Consider the following 19389-nt stretch of genomic DNA (forward strand, 5'->3'; position numbering starts at 1 on the left):
ACCAAGTGATAAAAGAAAAACAAAAAAGTATGAGAAGTGCCAAGGGGACCTGAATGGTGTAGGTGTTGGGGGTGCTTAATAGCATTCTGGGGTTCTCTAGGAAGAAACAGTTAAGCTAAGATCTAAAGGATCCAAAGGAAGCATTAACTAGATACAAAATATAGCTGTGTGGTGTAGCACAATGGTTCACACTAATAATCCCAGCACTTTGGGAGGCTGAGGTGGGAAAATTGCTTGAGGCCATTTCAGTATCAGCCAGGACAATATAGCAAGACTCCATCTCAAGGAAAGAAAAATTTTAAAAATTAGGCAGTGGTGGTGGCACACACCTGTAGTCCCAACTCCTTGGGAAGCTGAGGCAGGAGCATCACTTGAGCCCAGGAGGTCAAGGCTACAGTGAGCCATGATCACATCACTGCACTCCAGCCTGGGTGACAACGCAAAATCCTGTCTCAAACAACAACAAAGTATAGCTGTGGGAGATGCAGAGCTTCTGTCATACAGACCATCATACTCCAAGGCCCTGAAGCAGGCAGGAGTGAGTCACTTTTAAGGAACTGAGAAAACTTGTGTGATTTTTGCCTGTCACTTAACTGATCAGTGTCTCGTTTGGGACCCTAATAACTTGTCTTCCAGATGGTAAGGGCATGATCCTTACTGCCTTAAGCACTATGAATCTGTTTATAAAAGTCACCCAGGGTGAGCACAGTGGCTCATGCTTGTAATCCCAGCATTTTGGGAGGCTAACGCAGGTGGGTCACCTGAGGTCAGGAGTTGAAGACCAGCTTGCCCAACATAGTGAAACCCCGTCCCTACTAAAAATGCAAAAATTAGCCTGGCGTGGTGGCACGCACCCGTAGTCTCAGCTACTCAGGAGGCTGAGGCAGGAGAATCACTTGAACCTGGGAGGCAGAGGTTGCAGTGAGCTGAGATTGCATCTCTGCACTCCAGCCTGGGTGACAGAGTGAGACTCTGTCTCAAAAAAATTAATAATTAAAAAAGAAAAGGCACCCATTCTCTCTTTGCTAATGCCTTACTCTGTACCCTGCCCTGCCTCTCACCTCCACAGAAGCAGACCTTGAGTCTCTGCATCCTTGGGGCTTTCAGGCCCCCATTTAGGGACCTGAACCAGGAGGCATCAAAGAGAAGGCATCAAAGTTCTCCTCTTGAACATCCTCAGAGGCTGGATTCAAAGATGCATCTTCCTCACAACCTTTCCCCAATTTTCCAGGATAAGGGTGGAGGCAGGTAGCTCTATGTTGTCAGACTTTGGACTGAAAACAGAGCCATAGGTGGGGAAAATAGAGAAGGAGAGAAAGGGACAGGACTCTTATCTTTTCTGGATCTCTGCCCCCAGAGGAGAAGAAGGGACCTGGTGGCGGTGGCCCAGTCCGCCTCCGCAGCACGAGCCGCAAGGATTCCATCTCAGAGGATGAAATGGTGCTGCGGGAGCGAAGCTACGACTATCAGTTCCGCTACTGCGGCCACTGCAACACCACCACGGATATCAAGGAGGCCAATTTCTTTGGCAGGTCTGATGTCCTGAAGAGGAGGAGGGGGCAGCCCAGTTGGCAGCAGGAGGTTGAGTGGGAAGTGTTGGGGCAGAATGGTTTTAGAGAAGAATCTCAAATCCCTGCCCTGCCTCTGTACCCTTGGGCAAATGGCTTCACCTTTGTCAGCCTCAGGTTTTTCATCTGTGAAATGACCAACCTGCCGTACCCACTTATGAGGCCATAACAGGGACTAATAATATAATCCAAATAGAACCTCCAGCACAGTGCCTAGACTACTTCTTTATCTCCCACCTCCTTCTCCCTCTGTCTGCATGGTCCAGAGCTTGGTTTCTTTATCTGCATTCAAGGAGCCTCCCTCTGCTTGGGAGTATGAGGCAGCAGCCCCTCAAGGCTGGGAATCTTGGCATATCTGTTGTGCCTTAAAACTGCCCTGAGTACTAAGAGACAAACTCTGTGTTTCAGACACCATCACCCCCACCCCTCATTTGTAGCTGTACTTTGTTTGGGTAGGTGAGACACATGAACATGAATCAAGAATCTCTCCATAGGCTGGGCACAGTGGCTCATGCCTGTAATCCCAGGACTTGGGAAGGCTGAAGCAGTAGGACTGCTTGAGACCAGGAGTTTGAGACCAGCCTGAACAGCATAGACCCCCATCTCTACAAAAAAATTTAAAAATTATCTGGGCGTGGTGACATATACCTGTAGTCACAGCTATTCAGGAGGCTGACATGGGAGGACCAATTAAGGCCACAGTGAACCGTGATCATGCCACTGCACTCCAGCCAGTACCTAAGAGATCCTGTCTCTAAGAAAAAAAAGACACACTCCATCAAGATGCCCTCTAAATGTCAATGGTGTGTGAGGGGCTATAGTATCCTAGAGGTGTCCTGTAGGATTTGAGAGTCTGGATGTCAGAAGCCTGAGATTGCTCAGGGAAGGCTTAGAATGGGGTATTTTAGAGACCTGAAAGATGTAAGATGGTCCTGGCCCAAGGAGGTAACAGTGAACTTTGGGGGAGACTGTCTTGGAGAAACTCAGGCAGTCGCTGGCCCTGGGTTTAAGAGAACAGTGACCAGGGTTCTGCAGTCTGGAGAGGATTGCTATGTACATGGAGTTCTGGGTCAAGTGCAGACCCCAGCGTGTGGGGGACTGAGTGGCTGTAGACTTTCTTATTCCCCCTTTACCTAGGCCATGCAGCCTCTACTTGAGGCTGTAGGGCAGTACCCCACCTGACCTCCCTGCCCTTTGCCCCCCTGCCAGCAACGCTCAGTATATCGTCAGTGGCTCTGACGATGGCTCCTTCTTCATCTGGGAAAAGGAGACGACCAACCTAGTCCGTGTGCTCCAAGGAGATGAGTCCATTGTCAACTGCCTGCAGCCACACCCCAGCTACTGCTTCCTGGCCACCAGTGGCATCGATCCTGTTGTGCGGCTCTGGAACCCCCGACCAGAGGTGAGGGTGCAGGCATGGTGGACAAAGCCAAGCAGAGAGGTGGGCAGGGACTCTGTGGAAAGCCTCCAGTGGAGCCTGCTAGGGCTTGGAAGAGAAATGAGGAAGCTGCTAAGAAGAGTAAGCTGTTCCCCTGGGGCCCAAGGCTGTGTCCTCAGGTTCTGGAAGCTCCAAATGCAGTGGCAGTTCACCAGAAGCTGTGCAGAGGCCCTGGTCACAAGGGAACTATGCGGGCTTTGGCATCCAGTGGGCCTAAGTTTGAATCCAGTCTGCTCACTCACTGCTGAGAGACTTCACCATCTCTGACCCAGGCTTTTAATCATCTGTAGATTGGGAATGGGAATTACAGCACTGCCTTGAAAGGTTGTGGTGAGGAGTAAAGAAGTGATGCCTGTGAAGTGTCCAGCCCACAAGGACACTTAGAACAGTGTAGTCCCCTCCACTCCCAGTGCGGGTGACCAGGGAAGCTGGCTTGGTGCCTCCCCTTCCCCTCTGCCCTATTGCCTCCCTCTTACCAACCAGCAAAACAAAAGTCAAGTGGTATGCCTGATTCCCAAGATAATTTGCTGTGACTTTTAAAGAGAGGACCCCTATAGGATTCCCCCTTGAGGGGAGAGGAGAAAGAAAGATGAAGGAAGAGTTGTTGAGGCAACAAAACAGAAGGGGGTGGGGAAGTTGTATGCGCCCTTTGCCCCAGGTATCCCAGTATGTGTGTCCAATATATTCTGGTGTATACTGTCCCACATGTATATCCCAGCACGTTATGAGCTGCCTGTATATCCTGATGTGGCATGTCCCCCCACATATATTCCACTGTGAGCACCAACAATATGTAACCAAGATTGTGTGTTCCCCTCCACTCATATACACCTCCTTGAATGTACATGTACCTCCCCCAGTAGATAGTTTAGTCTGGGTATTTCCCTCCCCCGACCCTATGCATGTATCCTGGTGTCTCCCCTTCCTTGAGCCCCACATGTGTTGCCCCTTTCTCCACCACAGAGTGAAGACCTCACAGGCCGAGTCGTGGAAGATATGGAGGGTGCTTCGCAGGCCAACCAGCGACGCATGAATGCAGACCCGTTGGAGGTGATGCTGCTCAACATGGGCTACCGGATCACGGGCCTGAGCAGTGGGGGTGCCGGGGCCTCTGATGATGAGGACAGCTCTGAGGGCCAGGTGCAGTGCCGGCCCAGCTAGACCCTCCAGCTCTGGTCTCCAACCCCTGCTACTGGCTGGACCCTCCGCCCTGGGCAGGAGGTCAGGGGGTTCTGTTTTGATTTGTCTTCCCCATCCCCCATTTTTTCATTTCCCCTGTTTTGTTTGTTAGTTTGGCATTGGGGGTGGAGGTTGCTACAACTTGCTGGCTTTCAGACTCTTGGGCTGATTGTCCCCTGACTATCCCCAGCCCTGAGTTAAAGAGCAGGAGGGGACACCTTTCCATATGCCCCCCCCCACCTCCTGCTTCCATGTCCCTGGAGGGCTCTCGCCTGCCTCAAAACCCCTTCTGCCTCAGGTGGGGAGGAACAAGCTGAACTGTCTTCAGGGACTGTCCTGCCCTTCAGCTGGCAGCAGGAGAGGGAGTGGGATTCCCAGTTGGTAAGGGCTCACCTTGGCCTGTTGCCACTCTTGCTCCCTAGCCTGCAAGGCTAGCTCCCCTGTGGTCTTCAGGAAAGGTTTTGAAAAAGGATGGGTCCCACCCTCCCTCCAGAGCCACCAGTGTTAGAGAGGAAGCAAAAGGAAGGATGGGAGCCCTGGAGTAGGCAAGACCAGGCCACCTGCTGAGGTCACAGTGGAGCAGCCTCGCTCCTCTCCTGGCTGCTAGCTCTGGCCCTGCACCTACTCACTGGCCACCTCTGGGGGCTCTGCCTTTCCCAAGGGCCCTGGCAGAGGGTGGGGCACTGTACCCTACCCCACCCATCCATGCCAGCACTTCTGCACTACGGCCATTCTCCTCTTGGGCGCTCCTCAGCCTCACTGTGACCTTTCTGCCAGAGCTCCCAGCCAGGCCTACTCTGCTGAGGTGGCGCTTCCTGCTAAGGGCCCTTCTCTGCCCTTTCTGCCCTCCTTCCCACCCGTATGCTGAGCCGCCACAAAGACCAAAGAAGTGATGGCTTTTCTCTGTCCCCTGCTGCTCTGAGGGTAGAGGGGTGGGTCTCCTGAGCCACTCAGATTGGAAAGTCCCTTACTCAGCCCCTCCCTTCCTCCCCAGCAGCCCCAAGCTTTACACTGGATGCAGCGATCAACCCACCACTCACCAGGCCTCCCTCCCCTCTGCCCCCTGGCTGTTAGCTCCAGCTGCTCCAAGTAGTTGGTTCGTCCTTCCTTCTCTCTCCCTCCCTGCTTCCCCTCAGTGCTTACTTGGCTCCAGCCCTCCAGCTGCAGCCCCTGGGGAAAAGCAACCTCCCTTCTCCTCTCCCTCTACTCCCTCCCTCCCTCCCTCAGCCCCTGTCTCTGCCAGGTGCCTCCTCTCAGTCAGGCTTCAGAGCAGCCCTAGAGACAGGAGGGCCATGTTAAAAGCTTTTTCACAGTTTTACGAAGACAAGGGGAGGGTGAGGATAGTGGTGGGGGGTCTGGCACCATCTCATTGCTTTAATCCCAGCAACACAGGTGGCAGCCTCTCCCCCTTCCTTCCCACCCCAGTCCCTCTTCTCACCCCTCTCCTCTAGCTTGGTAATGAAGTATATTTATTGGTGAAGGAAACAGCTGCTGCTGCTTCTCCTGCTGCTGGGACTTGCTCCCCTGTCTCTTCTCTGTGACCTTTCTCTAGCCAGGGAGGGGAAAGCAGGAGTATTGGGGCTGGGCCCTGGGGCCCATGGACCAGCTGGGTCCCCTTTGCTTTCTTGTGTTCCAGCCACCTGCCATTTCCTCCCTGCCTCCCACCCCCCCCTCCCTGCCTCCTGTCCTGCCTCCCACCCCCCCTGCCTGCCCAGTCTGGGCCCTGCAGTATGGAGAGACACATAAGCCTTACTGTCCTCTGGGGGCAGGAGCCGAGCCTTTTTGTTGCTCTGCTCCCAGGAGAGTGAGGGTGACGCAATTGATTAAAACCATTTTGTTCTAGGTGTGGCTGGTGGCATTTGTGGGGTACAGATGGGTCTTGGAATCAAAGTGAGGGCACCTGGGCATATGACTTTGAGTAACCACACCTCTACTTGGCAGAGTGAGGCCAGCCTTGAAGGGTCACTGTGAGCAATGGCCACCCAGCCCAGCAGGGCAGAGTGCAGAGCCCAGCTCTCATGGCTGTGATTTGTAATCATCAGCTTTCACTCTCCAGCTGTTTTCTCATCAGTAAAATAAGGGGCTTGGAGTCTTAGTGGTTTTTCAAACCATTTTACATTGTGACCTAATATACACATGCTTACTTGTGTGTATATATATATATATATATATGTGTGTGTGTGTGTAAAATGAACAAGTTTTACACAATAATATTTACCCTTGCTACATGCAATGTGCTCTGCTTACTTTTCTGTTTTATTAGGGAAAAAAATACTGGTTGTAATCCACTAAATTGATTTCATATATGCAGTTTTTTGATATGCCCTGGATTAGATGATCTCTTAGACTAGAGGTTCCGGAACTTTCTTAGCTCACAGCATCATTACCATCTCAGTAGTTTTTTCATGGAACCTCTAGGCCAAAAGAAATACCTAACAGGCCGGGCGCGGTGGCTCACGCCTGTAATCCCAGCACTTTGGGAGGCCGAGGCGGGTGGATCACGAGGTCAACAGATCGAGACCATCCTGGTCAACACGGTGAAACCCCGTCTCTACTAAAAATACAAAAAATTAGCTGGGCATGGTGGCGCGTGCCTGTAATCCCAGCTACTCAGGAGGCTGAGGCAGGAGAATTGCCTGAACCCAGGAGGCGGAGGTTGCGGTGAGCCGAGATCGCGCCATTGCACTCCAGCCTGGGTAACAAGAGCGAAACTCCGTCTCAAAAAAAAAAAAAAAAAAAGAAATACCTAACAGTTCAATTTATTAAGTAATTAAGCCCAAATCACTTAAAAATATTTATGTTCTAACAAATTAGTTGCCATTTAAAAAATACACCTAAATTGGAAGAAACAATATTTTTTCCTTTTTTTTTTTTTTTTGAGATGGAGTCTTGCTCTGTTGCTCAGGCTGGAGTGCAGTGGCGTGATCTGGGCTCACTGCAACCTCCGCCTCCTGGGTTCAAGAGATTCTCCTGCCTCAGCCTCCCAAGTAGCTGGGATTATAGACACATGCTACCACGCCCTGCTAATTTTTTTTTTTTTTTTTTTTTTTTTTTAGTACAGATGGGGTTTCACCATGTTGGCCAGGCTGGTCTTGAACTCCTGACCTCAGGTGATCTACCCGCCTCAGCCTCCCAAAGGGCTGGAATTACAAGCATGAGCCACTGCACCTGGCCTTCATTCTTAAATAACTGCAATTACTAATGGGATCTATGCCGCCCATTGTACACTGAACAACTTGTTAAATTTTCTAATCAAAGCAGACACTGCCACCTTCATTTCCTGTCCCACATTGAATTTCATTTGCTTTTTATCACAACAACCACTAAAAACCCAGCTTCTTAAAGATGACATAATCAAAAGGATTGTAGCATAATCTAATAATGGAACTATGAACTACCTTGAGCTAGCAGTTCTCTCATTAACCAAAGATGTTGAGTATCTCTCAAAACATCCTACTTTGCCCCCTGTGAATTTGCTCTGGGTGCCCTCAGGTACCTTGATGCACAGTTTGGGAACTGGGGTTTAGTCTGTGGGAATAGTAGTTTCACTACTGAAACTACTGAGAGGTCCTGCCAGAAACTCAGTAGGTGGTATTATAAAGCAGGTACTGTGGGCTGGTATCATTCCTCTGTGTACCCAAATTAAAGTCTGCAGAATCTTCTTGAAGGCATTTCCAGACCTGGCAAAGGAGGGACAATGTTCGGACCAGAGAGTAATGCAGAGTCTCAGGTTCCTTCATGAACCTTGAGTGATTCCATTTGGCTGGATTATAGAGGGTAGACTGGAGGGGCAGTCAAATTGCGAAGGACTTCTTGTGCCTGGTGAGAGACCATAGACTTGATCCTGTAGGCAAAGGGGACACTGGAAGACATTACCAAGGGCTCCTTTTCATTTGGAGTTGGTACTCCATTTTTCAAAAAAATTAATAGCCTTTACTTTTTAGAGCAGACTTAGGCTTACAGAAAATTGAGCAGATAGTATAGTGAGTTTCATATACCCCTCTTTTCCCATCTCAATTTTCCCTGTTATTAACATCTTGCATTAGTGTGTTATTTGTTACAATTAATGAACCAATATTGATATGATAACTAAAGTCCATAGTTTACATTAGGGTTCACTCTTTGTGGTTTTAACAAATGCATAATGTCTTGTATCCACCATTACATTGTCATACAGAATAGTTTCACTGTTCTAAAAGCACCTTGTCCTCTACCTATTCAGCCCTCATTAGCATCCCCCCAAAAAATTACTTAGAAATAACTCTAACAACGTATATACAAGGTTTGTGTGAGCAAAACTATAAAACTGATAAACCAAGGAAGATCAAATAAATGAAGAGATGGTCCATGTTCACAGATAGGAAGACTCAGTATTAGAATGTCAGTTCTTTTCAACTTGATCTATAGCTTCCATGTGATCCTGGTCATAGTCCCGGCAAGTTATTTTGTGAATATCACCAACTGATTCTAAAGTTTACATGAAAATGTAGAAGACCCAGAATAGTTCCACGGATCACACCTCCTGCTGCTTCTGGTGCGGTTTGTGTGCTCATTCATTCTGTGCAGACCTGGTACCTCATTTGTGAAGCAACAGCTGAGGAGACTCCAGCACTCGCTATGGCCAATGAAAAGCCCAAGGAGGGAATCAAGACTGAGAACAACAATCATTAATTTGAAGGTAATAGGGCAGGATGGTTCTGTGGTGCAGTTTAAGATTAAGAGTCTTATACTGGCTGGGTGCAGTGGCTCACGCCTATAATCCCAGCACTTTGGGAGGCCAAGGTGGGGGGATCACCTGAGGGCAGGAGTTCAAGGCCGACCTGACCAACACCGTCTCTACTAAAAATACAAAAAGTAGCCTGGCGTGGTGGTATGTGCCTGTAGTCTCAGCTACTCGGGAGGCTGAGACAGGAAAATCGCTTGAACCCAGGAGGCAGAGGTTGCAGTGAGCCTAGACTGGGCCACTGCACTCCAGCCTGGGTGACAGAACGAGACTCCATCTCAAGAAAAAAAAAGTCATATACCACTTAGTAGAATAATGAAAGCCTATTGTGAGTGACAGAGTTGTCAGTGAGGCAGATCAGATTCTAGTTTGACAGGCAACCAGTCCATGAAACAGACACACCTGCACAGCTGGAAATGGAGGATGAAGATACAATTGATGTGTTTCAGCAGCAGACAAGAAGTATCTGCTGAAAAAGGAACCTGCTTCTTTACTCTAGAACTTTGTTCTTAGACCAAGATTACATTCTCAATTAGAAAACTGCAATTTGGTTCCGCCACATTATGACTATTACTATAGTATAGTTTTCTCTATTCTTTTATTTTTCCGTTACCCGTTCCTTCATTGTACATAGTAACAGGTGTATGTGCACAAGCATATTGCTTTTTGTAATATTAAATGGCCAAGTGGCCACTTGATTGACATCAAGTGGATGTCAATCAAAACATACCCATGGGGAAAAATACTGATTCTATGAAAATTACCTCCCTTTCTCCATCAGTGGCATGCTCATTCAACTCTTTTCTTTATATTTCAATAAGTTATTCTGCTCTCACTATTTTAACAAAAAAAAATCCTTGCATTTTTTGTTGTTAAAATAGAGTAAAATAAGCTTATTCAATTGGAGAATTTTAATGTTTTTCATTTATCATTGTAAAACCACAGACAATTTTATAACTTTTTTTTTTGTATATAGCTCTTACATGTAGGGCAATCTGTCTTTAAGTAGGGATAAATTACTCTTTAAAAAAAATCCTAAATAGTTTTCCCTTCAAGTCAAGCATCTTGTTGTTTAATAAACTTCTTATTAAAAATGGAGGAAAAAAGCTGGGCACAGTGGCTCATGCCTGTAATCCCAGCACTTTGGGAGGCTGAGGTGGGCGGATCATGAGGTCAAGAGATCGAAACCATCCTGGCCAACATGGTGAAACCTTGTTTCTATTTTTAAAAATACAAAAATTAGCTGGGCGCGGTGGCACACGCCTGTAGTCCCAGCTACTCGGGAGGCTGAGACAGGAGAATTGCTTGAATCCGGGAGGTGGAGGTTGCAGTGAGCCGAGATTGCGCCATTGCACCCCAGCCTGGTGCCTGGTGACAGAGCAAGAGTTTGTCTCAAAAAAAAAAAATCGAGAAAAAGAAGAAAGACCTAGAATACCCAACATAATACTTAACAAAAAAACAAATTCAGAGGATTAACACTGCTGACTTCAAGGCTTACTATAAAGCTACAATAATCAAGACAGTGTGGTATTGGCAAAAGAATAAACAAATAGAACCCAGGAGTAGACCCACACAAATACAGTCAACTGATCTTTGACAAGGCAGTAAAGTCAATTCAATGGAGAAAGGATAGTCTTAACAGTGATGGAACAATTGGACATCCACATGCAAAAAAAATCTAAACACTGAATTAACACTGTTTATAAAAGTTAAAACAGGTGACAGACCTACATTTAAAATTCAAAACTATGAAACTTCTAGAAGATAACATAGGAAAACAATCCAATTTGATCGATAGCTTTAACATAATCCCAGTTGTAGTCCCAGCCACTTCTTTTTGTTGGGTTTAGCTATGAGTTTTTAGATACGACACCAAAACCTCAATCCATGAAAGAAAAAATTGGTAAATTGGACTTCATTAAAATAAAAAAAGACACGGTGGAGAGAATGAAAAGAAAAACCAAGGAATGAGAGAAAATATTTGCAAAACACAGATAAAGGATTTGTATCCAAAATACAGAAAGAATTCTTAAAACTCAACAATATGGAAACAACCCAATTTTAAAATGGGCAAAAGATCTGAACACCTCACCAAAGATGATTTACAGGTGACTAATAAGCATATGAAAAGATTTTTAACATGTCATTAGGGAATTACAAATTAAAACAGTGAGATACCATTGCACATTGCACACTTACTAGGATGGCTAAAATGTTAAACCAAAAAACTGTCCACAGTAAATGCTGACAAGGATGTAGAGCAACAGGAACTTTCATTCATTGCTGGAGGAAATGCAAAACGGTACATCCACCTTGGAAGACAGTTTGGCAGTTTCTTACAAAGCTAAACATACTCTTACCACAAAATGCCACAGTCACTCTCCTTGTATTTACCTAAAGGAGTTGAAAACATGACCATGTAAAAACCTGTACATGACTGTTTATAGCAGCTTTATTCATGATTGCCAAAAACTAGAAGATGCCCCTCAAAAGGTGAATGGAGGCCAGGTGCAGTGGCTCACACCTATAATCCCAGCACTTTAGGAGGCTGAGGCACATAGATCACTTGAGATCAGGAGGTCGAGACTAGCCTGGCCAACATGGTGAAACCCCATCTCTACTAAAAATACAGAGAGTAGCCAGGTGTGGTGGTGTGTGCCTGCTATCCTAGCTACTTGGGAAGCCGAGGCAGGAGAATCGCTTGAACCTGGGAGGCAGAGGTTGCAGTGAGACTAGATCATGCAGGCTGCACTGCAGCCTGGGCAACAGAGCAAGACTCCATCTCAATTAAAAAAAAAAATGGTGAATGGATAAACTGATGCAGCCATACTATGGAATATTATTCATGATAAAAGGAAATGAGCTATCAAGCCACAAAAAGATAATGGAGGAAACAAATGCCTGTTGCTCTGTGAAAGAAGCCAGACTGAATGGGCTACATCCTGTATGATTCCAACCATATGACTTCCTGGAAAAGGTGAAACTACAGAGACAGCAAAAAGATCAGTAGTGCTCCATTTTTAAAGAGTGTACACATCTGTGACTCATCCACAGCGTTCACCAACCCTCTGATGAGAGAGTCTGGGGCTCAGATGAGCCCATACTGTGAATCTATAGTAAAGCAGAGATTGGAAATTGGGACTTCTGTGTTTGTGGAGGGCAAGTGTGGCCCCAGAGAGCTGCTCCTGTTTCGGCTTAGGAGCATCCACAAATATTGTTGCAGAACTTAAAAGGTGATAAGAAGTCATCTAGTTCAGAGGCTGTCAGCCCTAGCTGTAAATCAGAATCAACCCAGGTTGCTTTTATAACTTTCCATGACCCACCCAGAGATTCTGTTTTAATTGGTCTGAGGTGGAGCCCAGGCATCCATCCATTTTTTTTCTTTTTTTTTTTTCTTTTTTTTTTTTGTTTTGTTTTTTGTTTTTGAGACGGAGTTTCGCTCTTGTTACCCCGGCTGGAGTGCAATGGCGCGATCTCGGCTCACCGCAACCTCCGCCTCCTGGGTTCAGGCAATTCTCCTGCCTCAGCCTCCCGAGTAGCTGGGACTACAGGCACGCGCCACCATGCCCAGCTAATTTTTGTATTTTTAGTAGAGGCGAGGTTTCACCTTGTTGACCAGGATGGTCTCGATCTCTTGACCTCGTGATCCACCCACCTCGGCCGCCCACAGTGCTGGGATTACAGGCTTGAGCCACCGCGCCCGGCCCATCCATTTTTTTTCTTAAGAGATGGGGTCTTGGCCGGGCGCGGTGGCTCAAGCCTGTAATCCCAGCACTTTGGGAGGCCGAGGCGGGTGGATCACGAGGTCAAGAGATCGAGACCATCCTGGTCAACATGGTGAAACCCCGTCTCTACTAAAAATACAAAAAATTAGCTGGGCATGGTGGTGCATGCCTGTAATCCCAGCTACTCAGGAGGCTGAGGCAGGAGAATTGCCTGAACCCAGGAGGCGGAGGTGGCGGTGAGCCGAGATCGCGCCATTGCACTCCAGCCTGGGTAACATGAGTGAAACTCCGTCTCCCAAAAAAAAAAAAAAAAAAAAAAAAAAAAAGAGAGATGGGGTCTTGCTTTGTTGCCCAGGTTGGAGTGCAGTGGCTATTCACAGGTGCTCCCACTACTGAACAGCATGGGAGTTTTGTCTTGCTCCATTTCTGACCTGGGCTGGCATCCATTGTTTCAAATCATCCCAGGTTCATTTTAATATACAGCCAGAGCTGAGAACCACTGATCTAGCTCCATCTCCACATTGTACAGATGGGACAACAAGTTTCAAAGATGGGCAGGAAAAGGGATGGGCTTGCCTGAGGCCCCTTGTGGATTAGAAGCAAAGCCAGGACTGGATCCCTGATCCCTAATTCCTAGTCCAATTTTTTTTTTTTTGAGATGGAGTCACTCTGTTGCCCAGGCTGGAGTGCAGGGTGCGATTTCGGCTCACTGCAACCTCCACCACCCAAGTTCAAGCAGTTCTTCTGCCTTGGCTTCCCGAGTGGTTGGGATTACAGGCGTGTGCCACCACACCGAACTAATGTTTGTATTTTTGGTAGAGATGGAGTTTTGCCATGTTGGTCAGGCTGGTCTCAAACTCCTGACCTCAGGTGATCGCCTGCCTCAGCTTCCCAAAGTGCTGAGATTACAAGCATGAGCCATCATGCCCGGCCTAGTACAATTCTTTTTAAACCATTTTCTTATAATGTAATAGGTCACAATACTTTTTTTTCTTTAAATAGATACAGGGTCTCCCCATAATGCCAGGCTGGTCTCAAACTCCTGGCCTCAAGTGATCCTCCTGCCTCAGCCTCCCTAAGTGCTGGTATTACAGGTATGTGTCACCATGCCTGGCCCATGATACTTTTGAGCTCCTACTCTGTGCCTGGGATTGAGCCAGGCACTGGCTTAATAAAATTTTACACAACATATTCCTTGCCTTCCTGGAGCCTCTAGATTATCTGGAGGATAGCAAATACAGGGATTGTGCATGGTTGCTGAACACTGGATTTTACTGTGAAATGTGAGTCCTCCCCAGTATATTCTGCCATCGTTCAGTGCCCCACCATGTGCCAGGTTCTTTGTCAGGTCTAGGGATATTAACATGTCTGGTAGGGGTGGCAGCCCCAAGAAGGAATGTGCCACTTGGTTGGTCAGCCTCTTGCTCCCACCCAGTTCTTTTTTACATAAAGTCCTTGTCCTAATGAGACCATACTTTACACCTATTTTACAGTGATTTAGAGACTCGTGCTGGTCTTCCCCTCATCACTCTAGTAAGCCCTAAAAGGGGTCATCACCAGGCCAAGTGTAGTGACTCACACCGGTCATCCCAGCACTTTGGGAGGCTGAGGCAGGAGGATCAGTTGAGGCCAGGAGTTCAACACCAGCCGGGTCAACATGGTGAAACCCCATCTCTACTAAGAATACAAAAATTAGCCAGGCATGGTGGTGCACACCTGTAACCCAGCTACTTGGGTGGCTGCAGCATGAGAATCACTTGAACCCAAGAGGCAGAGGTTGCAGTGAACCAAGATTGTGCAACTGCACTCCAGCCTAGGTGACAGAGCAAGACTTCATCTAAATAATAATAATAATAATAATAATAATTTATGAACACAAGGAGACCAGACACTGGGGTCTACTGGAGGACAGAGGGTAGGAGGAGGGAGAGGAGCAGAAAAGATAACTATTGGGTACTGGGCTTAATACCTGGATGATGAAATTAATTATGGCTCTCTGCAGCCCCTCAGGCTCAAGCCATCCTCCCGAGTAGCTGGAATTACAGGCATGGGCCACCATGCTCAGCTAATTTTTTTTCTTTTTTTTTTTTTTTTTTTCCAGTAGAGATGAGGTCTTCGTATGTTGCCCAGGCTGGTCTCAAACTCCTAACTCCTGAGAAATCCTCCCCTCTTGGCCTCCCATAGTGTTGGGATTACAGCCGTGAACCACCACACACAGCGTGTTTCTCATTTTAGAGAGGAGGAAACTGATGCCCTAACAGGTGCTGCTGCTTTCCCAAGGTGTGACAGACATTGACAGGGCTAAAGTTCAAACAGTGAGCTGGCTGACTCCTGAGTCCACATGTGTAGCCATCATGCTTTACTGGGAACCCCAAAGTGAGAGACTTAGATTCTGGTCCTAGCTGTGCTTTCTATAACCTTGGGTAACCTAGCCCATTTATAAAATGGAATGGAGGCTGGGTGTGGTGGCTCATACCTGTAATCCCAGCACTTTAGGAGGCCGAAGCGAGTGGATCACTTGAGGTCAGGAGTTCAAGACCAGTCTGGTCAATATGGTGAAACCTCATGTCTACTAAAAATACAAAAATTAGCTGGGGCCAGGCGCAGTGGCTCACGCCTATAATCTCAGCACTTTGGGAGGCTGAGGTAGGCAAATCACCTGAAGTCAGAAGTTCAAGACCAGCCTGGCCAACACAGTGAAACCTGTCTCTGCTAAAAATACAAAAATGTGCTAGGCATGGTGGCACATGCCTTTAGTCCCAGCTACTTGGGAGGCGGAGGCAGGAGAATCACTTGAACCTGGGAGGCAAAGGTTGCAGAGAGCCGAGATAGCGCCACTGCATTCCAGTTTGGGTGACAGAGCAGACTCCATCTCAGAAAAAAAATAAAATTAGCTGGGCTTGGTGGCGTATGCCCATAGTCCCAGCTACTCAGGAGGCTGAGGCAGGAGAATCACTGGAACCTGGGAGGCAGAGGTTGCAGTGACCTGGGCAACAAAGGGAGACTCCATTTCGAAAAAGAAAAATAAAAGTGGAATGGAAAAGGAAGTCGTTTTGTGAATTCTGATGTCTAAAGGGCCAGCGGGTTTGCTCTGAAATGGTTTCTTACATTTAGTTGGTCCCCTTGATCTCCTCCCCACCATGGGAAGGTTTGGAGTCATGGAGAGAAGCCGGTTTCCAGGAGCCAGAGAGGGCAATGATGGAGCTGAGCAGAAGAGAGGATGCTGCCCTCCCTCATGCTCTATATACTGCAGCATGCCCCTGACTCAGACTCTTTCCCTGGATTGAGGTGATTCTTCCCCAGAGCCCTTAAGGAGACTGTCTCAGTCAACAAATAACTCTAGTGACATTACCTGAGCACTTCCTCTCTGCCAGTTGCTTGGTTGGATACAGGACCAATAGATCCAGTCAGTCCCCTTCTCAAGGAGTTCACAGTCTCTTGGGAGCAACAGACATGTAAACAGCTAATGCTAATGCAAGTACACATGAATATTCAATAGGTGGAAACACAGCCTTCGTGCTCTGGGAGCAAAGAGGGAGCATTTGCCTGAAACCTTGAAAGTAGTGTAGAAGAGGAGAGGAAGGACATCCCTGATGAGGGAACGGTGTGAGCAAACACGAGGTATGAAGCACAGGGCTCGTTCTGTGAAGGGCAAACAGGCCAGTGAGGCTAATTCCACCAAGTCCCCAAGGAGACTGTGAGAAATGAGGCTGGAAAGATTTGAGGGCACCATAAGGGGCCTTGAATGCCAGGAGTGAGATAGCCTGAGAGAGGAGATTTGTGAGTCCTGGGAACTTACACATGGGGCCAATTGAGGGAGTGCTCTGACTCCCACCAAGAGAGGAAGTGCCCCAAGCTCACCCTTCAAACAAGCAGCATCTTACCCTCAAAGGTTTCCCAGCTTGACAGTTTCAGCTCTGGCATGCTTCCCTCCCTAGCCAAACCCATAAGTGGATCCAGATGGTCATTCCTATTTTAGGTTGGGGTGTGTGTTGGGGGAGGGATAGCTCTGAAACCTATCAATCCTGTCCCAAGCTCAACCATAACAGGAGCTTCCTCCAGGACCCTGCTGTGATCCTGTGAGCCTGGAAGGAAATGTTAATCTTTGACAGAGATGTCCCATCTGTCTATGGGTGATAAGGAAGCAACAGCAGAGGAGTCCAGGGCACAGGCCAGGGAGACTCTTACACTGGGTGAGAGGACCAAGGTGTATATGTGAGAAGGGGTGTTCTGCAGGGATAAATCCATTATTATTATTTTTTAAAAAGGTCTTGTGAATGGGTTGTGGTGAGGGGCAAGCCTGGGAGACAGGTCCCAGAGGAACTGGCTTCTACCTCCAGGTACCTGGCCCTCCTCATGCCCCTGTTTCCGCAGCTGACTAGACCAAGAATAGGATGATGTGGACCTTAGGAAAGGGAGCCAGAGCTCTCTGGTCTGACCCTCTGCCTGAGCACTGTGCCCATCAACCTAAGCCCATTAAAAAGGCTCGGGACACCAAGAGGTAGCAGGTAACAAACTAGGTTCCTGCTTTCACACCGTAACCAGCATGATACCAAGCCTATAAGTATTTACTTTTCATTTCTTTTAACAAATATTGATTAAACAAATACCATGTGCTAGGCACTATACTGGGCATTGGGTTTACACTTGTGAGCAAGACAAATATAGTCTACCTTCAAAGAGTTTCTAGTCTAGTGGGGGAGGCAAATAGTACATAGCTACAAAGAAGCTATGAAGAAAGACAGCAGGAGATTAACAGGGACTTTCTCATTTAGACTGGGAGGCCAGGGATGAGCTCTCTGAGAAAGTAATATTTGATCTGAGACTGGAAGAATGAATGAAAGTTAGCTACTTTAAGTTAGGAGTCGTATTTCAGGCAGAGCGGAACAGTGTTGTGCCAAGTCCCTGAAATATGAAGAAGTGCATGAGCAGAACTGAAAAAAAGGCCAGGATGGCTACAGTGTAATAAAGAAGGGGCGTGGTCCAGATGGTGCAGGGTTTTGTGAGCCATGATAAGATATTTGTGCAATGGGAAGCCATTGGAGGTTGGCAGATTAAATGTAGTATGTGTATTAGTACTACCAAATTTGTGGCACGCCCTGAAAGACTGACTTTGGTTGTTTATTCATCAGTACCTATAATAAATGTTTTTTTTTTTTTTTTTTTGAGACGGAGTTTCGCTCTTGTTACCCAGGCTGGAGTGCAATGGCGCGATCTCGGCTCACCGCAACCTCCGCCTCCTGGGTTCAGGCAATTCTCCTGCCCCAGCCTCCTGAGTAGCTGGGATTACAGGCACACACCACCATGCCCAGCTAATGTTTTGTATTTTTAGTAGAGACGGGGTTTCACCATGTTGACCAGGATGGTCTCGATCTCTTGACCTTGTGATCCACCCGCCTCGGCCTCCCAAAGTGCTGGGATTACAGGTTTGAGCCACCACGCCCGGCCTAATAAATGTTTAAAGGGCACCCAGCAACCCTGTGCTAGAATTATGGGTTGACAGCCATGGTAGAGAGAAGTCTAAGGCACAGACCTTACTCACGGCCTGTGGTCCAGAAGAGACTAGATAACTACAGTGATTGAATCAAGAAGTAATGTAATTTATTCTCAACAACTGTAAAATACACACCTAATCTATTCCAAACCCTGTGCTGGATGCTGGTTGTTGCCCTTCAAGGATCGCACACTGCACAGAGGTCACAGGCGAGGTACAAATGTGCTCAAAGAATTTTGACAGGACTGATAGGTTTCAGAGCTATCCCTCCCCCGACATACACCCAAACCTAAAATCATTTCCTAATCCACTGTAATCATTATCACGCCTGTGAATTTGGGAGGTCTTTATAAAACATCCATTTATTTAATCATTCAATAAATCAGTAAACATCTAGTGGGCATATGCTCTACACCAGGAACTGTGCCAGCTATACTGAAGTCAAGGACCTCAGAGTTCCATAGCAGAGACAGATATCCCTCACAAAAAAAAACATGAAAATATTAGGTGCTTAAAAACAGGACAACAAGCTCTCCATAGATCAGCATTGAGGGAGGGCAATTCAATGGAAGAAGGACCTTTCCCAAATGGGAAGCTCCTAACTTCCTGAGTGCATTTGTCCATACCTTCCTTTACCTGATTACTCTTTTTATTCTTTTTTTTTTTTCTTTAAGCCTGACTTTTAGTGGCAGCCTTCTCTCTTTTTGATTTTGGGCTGTCCCCTACTTCCCCTCCCCCACTCCAGTAGGCTTCATTTCCTTTGTCTGTCTTGGCCTCCTTTAAAAGGCCAGAAGGGAGCTGTGAGTCCATTAAACCTCTTTCTCCTGTAAATAAATAAATAAATAAATAAATAAATAAAAGGCCAGAAGGCTGGCTGGGCATGGTGATTCACGCCTGTAACCCCAGCACTTTGGGAGGCCTAGGCGGGCGGATCACGAGGTCAAGAGATGGAGACCATGGTGAAACCCTGTCTCTACTAAAAAATACAATTAGCTGGGCGCGGTGGCGCGCGCCTGTAGTCCCAGCTACTCGGGGAGGCTGAGGCAGGAGAATTGCTTGACTCCGGAAGGCAGAGATTGCAGTGAGCCAAGATCGTGCCACTGCACTCAAGCCTGGCGCCTGGCGACAGAGCGAGACTCTGTCTCAAAAAAAAAAAAAAAAAAAAGCCAGAAGGCTCCAACATTTGAGCCTGGCTTCTCTGTAAGTATAGTTGTATGTGACCTCAAACAATTAACTTCCCTGAGCCCGTTTTCCCATTTGTA

General features: G+C 47.3%; 1 protein-coding gene and 1 long non-coding RNA gene across 3 annotated transcripts in view; one reads left to right on the plus strand and one right to left on the minus strand.

Annotated features, from left to right (window-relative positions):
* WDTC1 (WD and tetratricopeptide repeats 1) overlaps nucleotides 1-6029 on the plus strand; it is a 78220-nt gene extending 72191 nt beyond the window's left edge. For both annotated transcript variants that reach the window (XM_032300997.1, XM_032300998.1), the window contains 3 exons: nucleotides 1358-1532; nucleotides 2778-2970; nucleotides 3970-6029. In XM_032300997.1, coding sequence (XP_032156888.1) covers nucleotides 1358-1532; nucleotides 2778-2970; nucleotides 3970-4167 — 566 coding nt within the window. In that variant the 3' untranslated portion in view covers nucleotides 4168-6029. The remainder of the gene's footprint in view (nucleotides 1-1357; nucleotides 1533-2777; nucleotides 2971-3969) is intronic.
* Nucleotides 6030-6509: 480 nt separating this feature from the next.
* On the minus strand, nucleotides 6510-6985 carry LOC116566539. Its single transcript, XR_004275899.1, has 2 exons — nucleotides 6932-6985; nucleotides 6510-6617 (listed from the first exon to the last, which is right to left on the minus strand). It is a non-coding gene; the product is annotated as an uncharacterized LOC116566539 (long non-coding RNA).
* Between the last annotated feature and the right edge of the window lie 12404 nt (nucleotides 6986-19389).

The sequence above is a fragment of the Sapajus apella genome, unplaced genomic scaffold (genome assembly GCF_009761245.1).
Source record: "Sapajus apella isolate SASKATOON/1434 unplaced genomic scaffold, GSC_monkey_1.0 scaffold43, whole genome shotgun sequence".
Classification (NCBI taxonomy): Eukaryota; Metazoa; Chordata; class Mammalia; order Primates; family Cebidae; genus Sapajus; species Sapajus apella.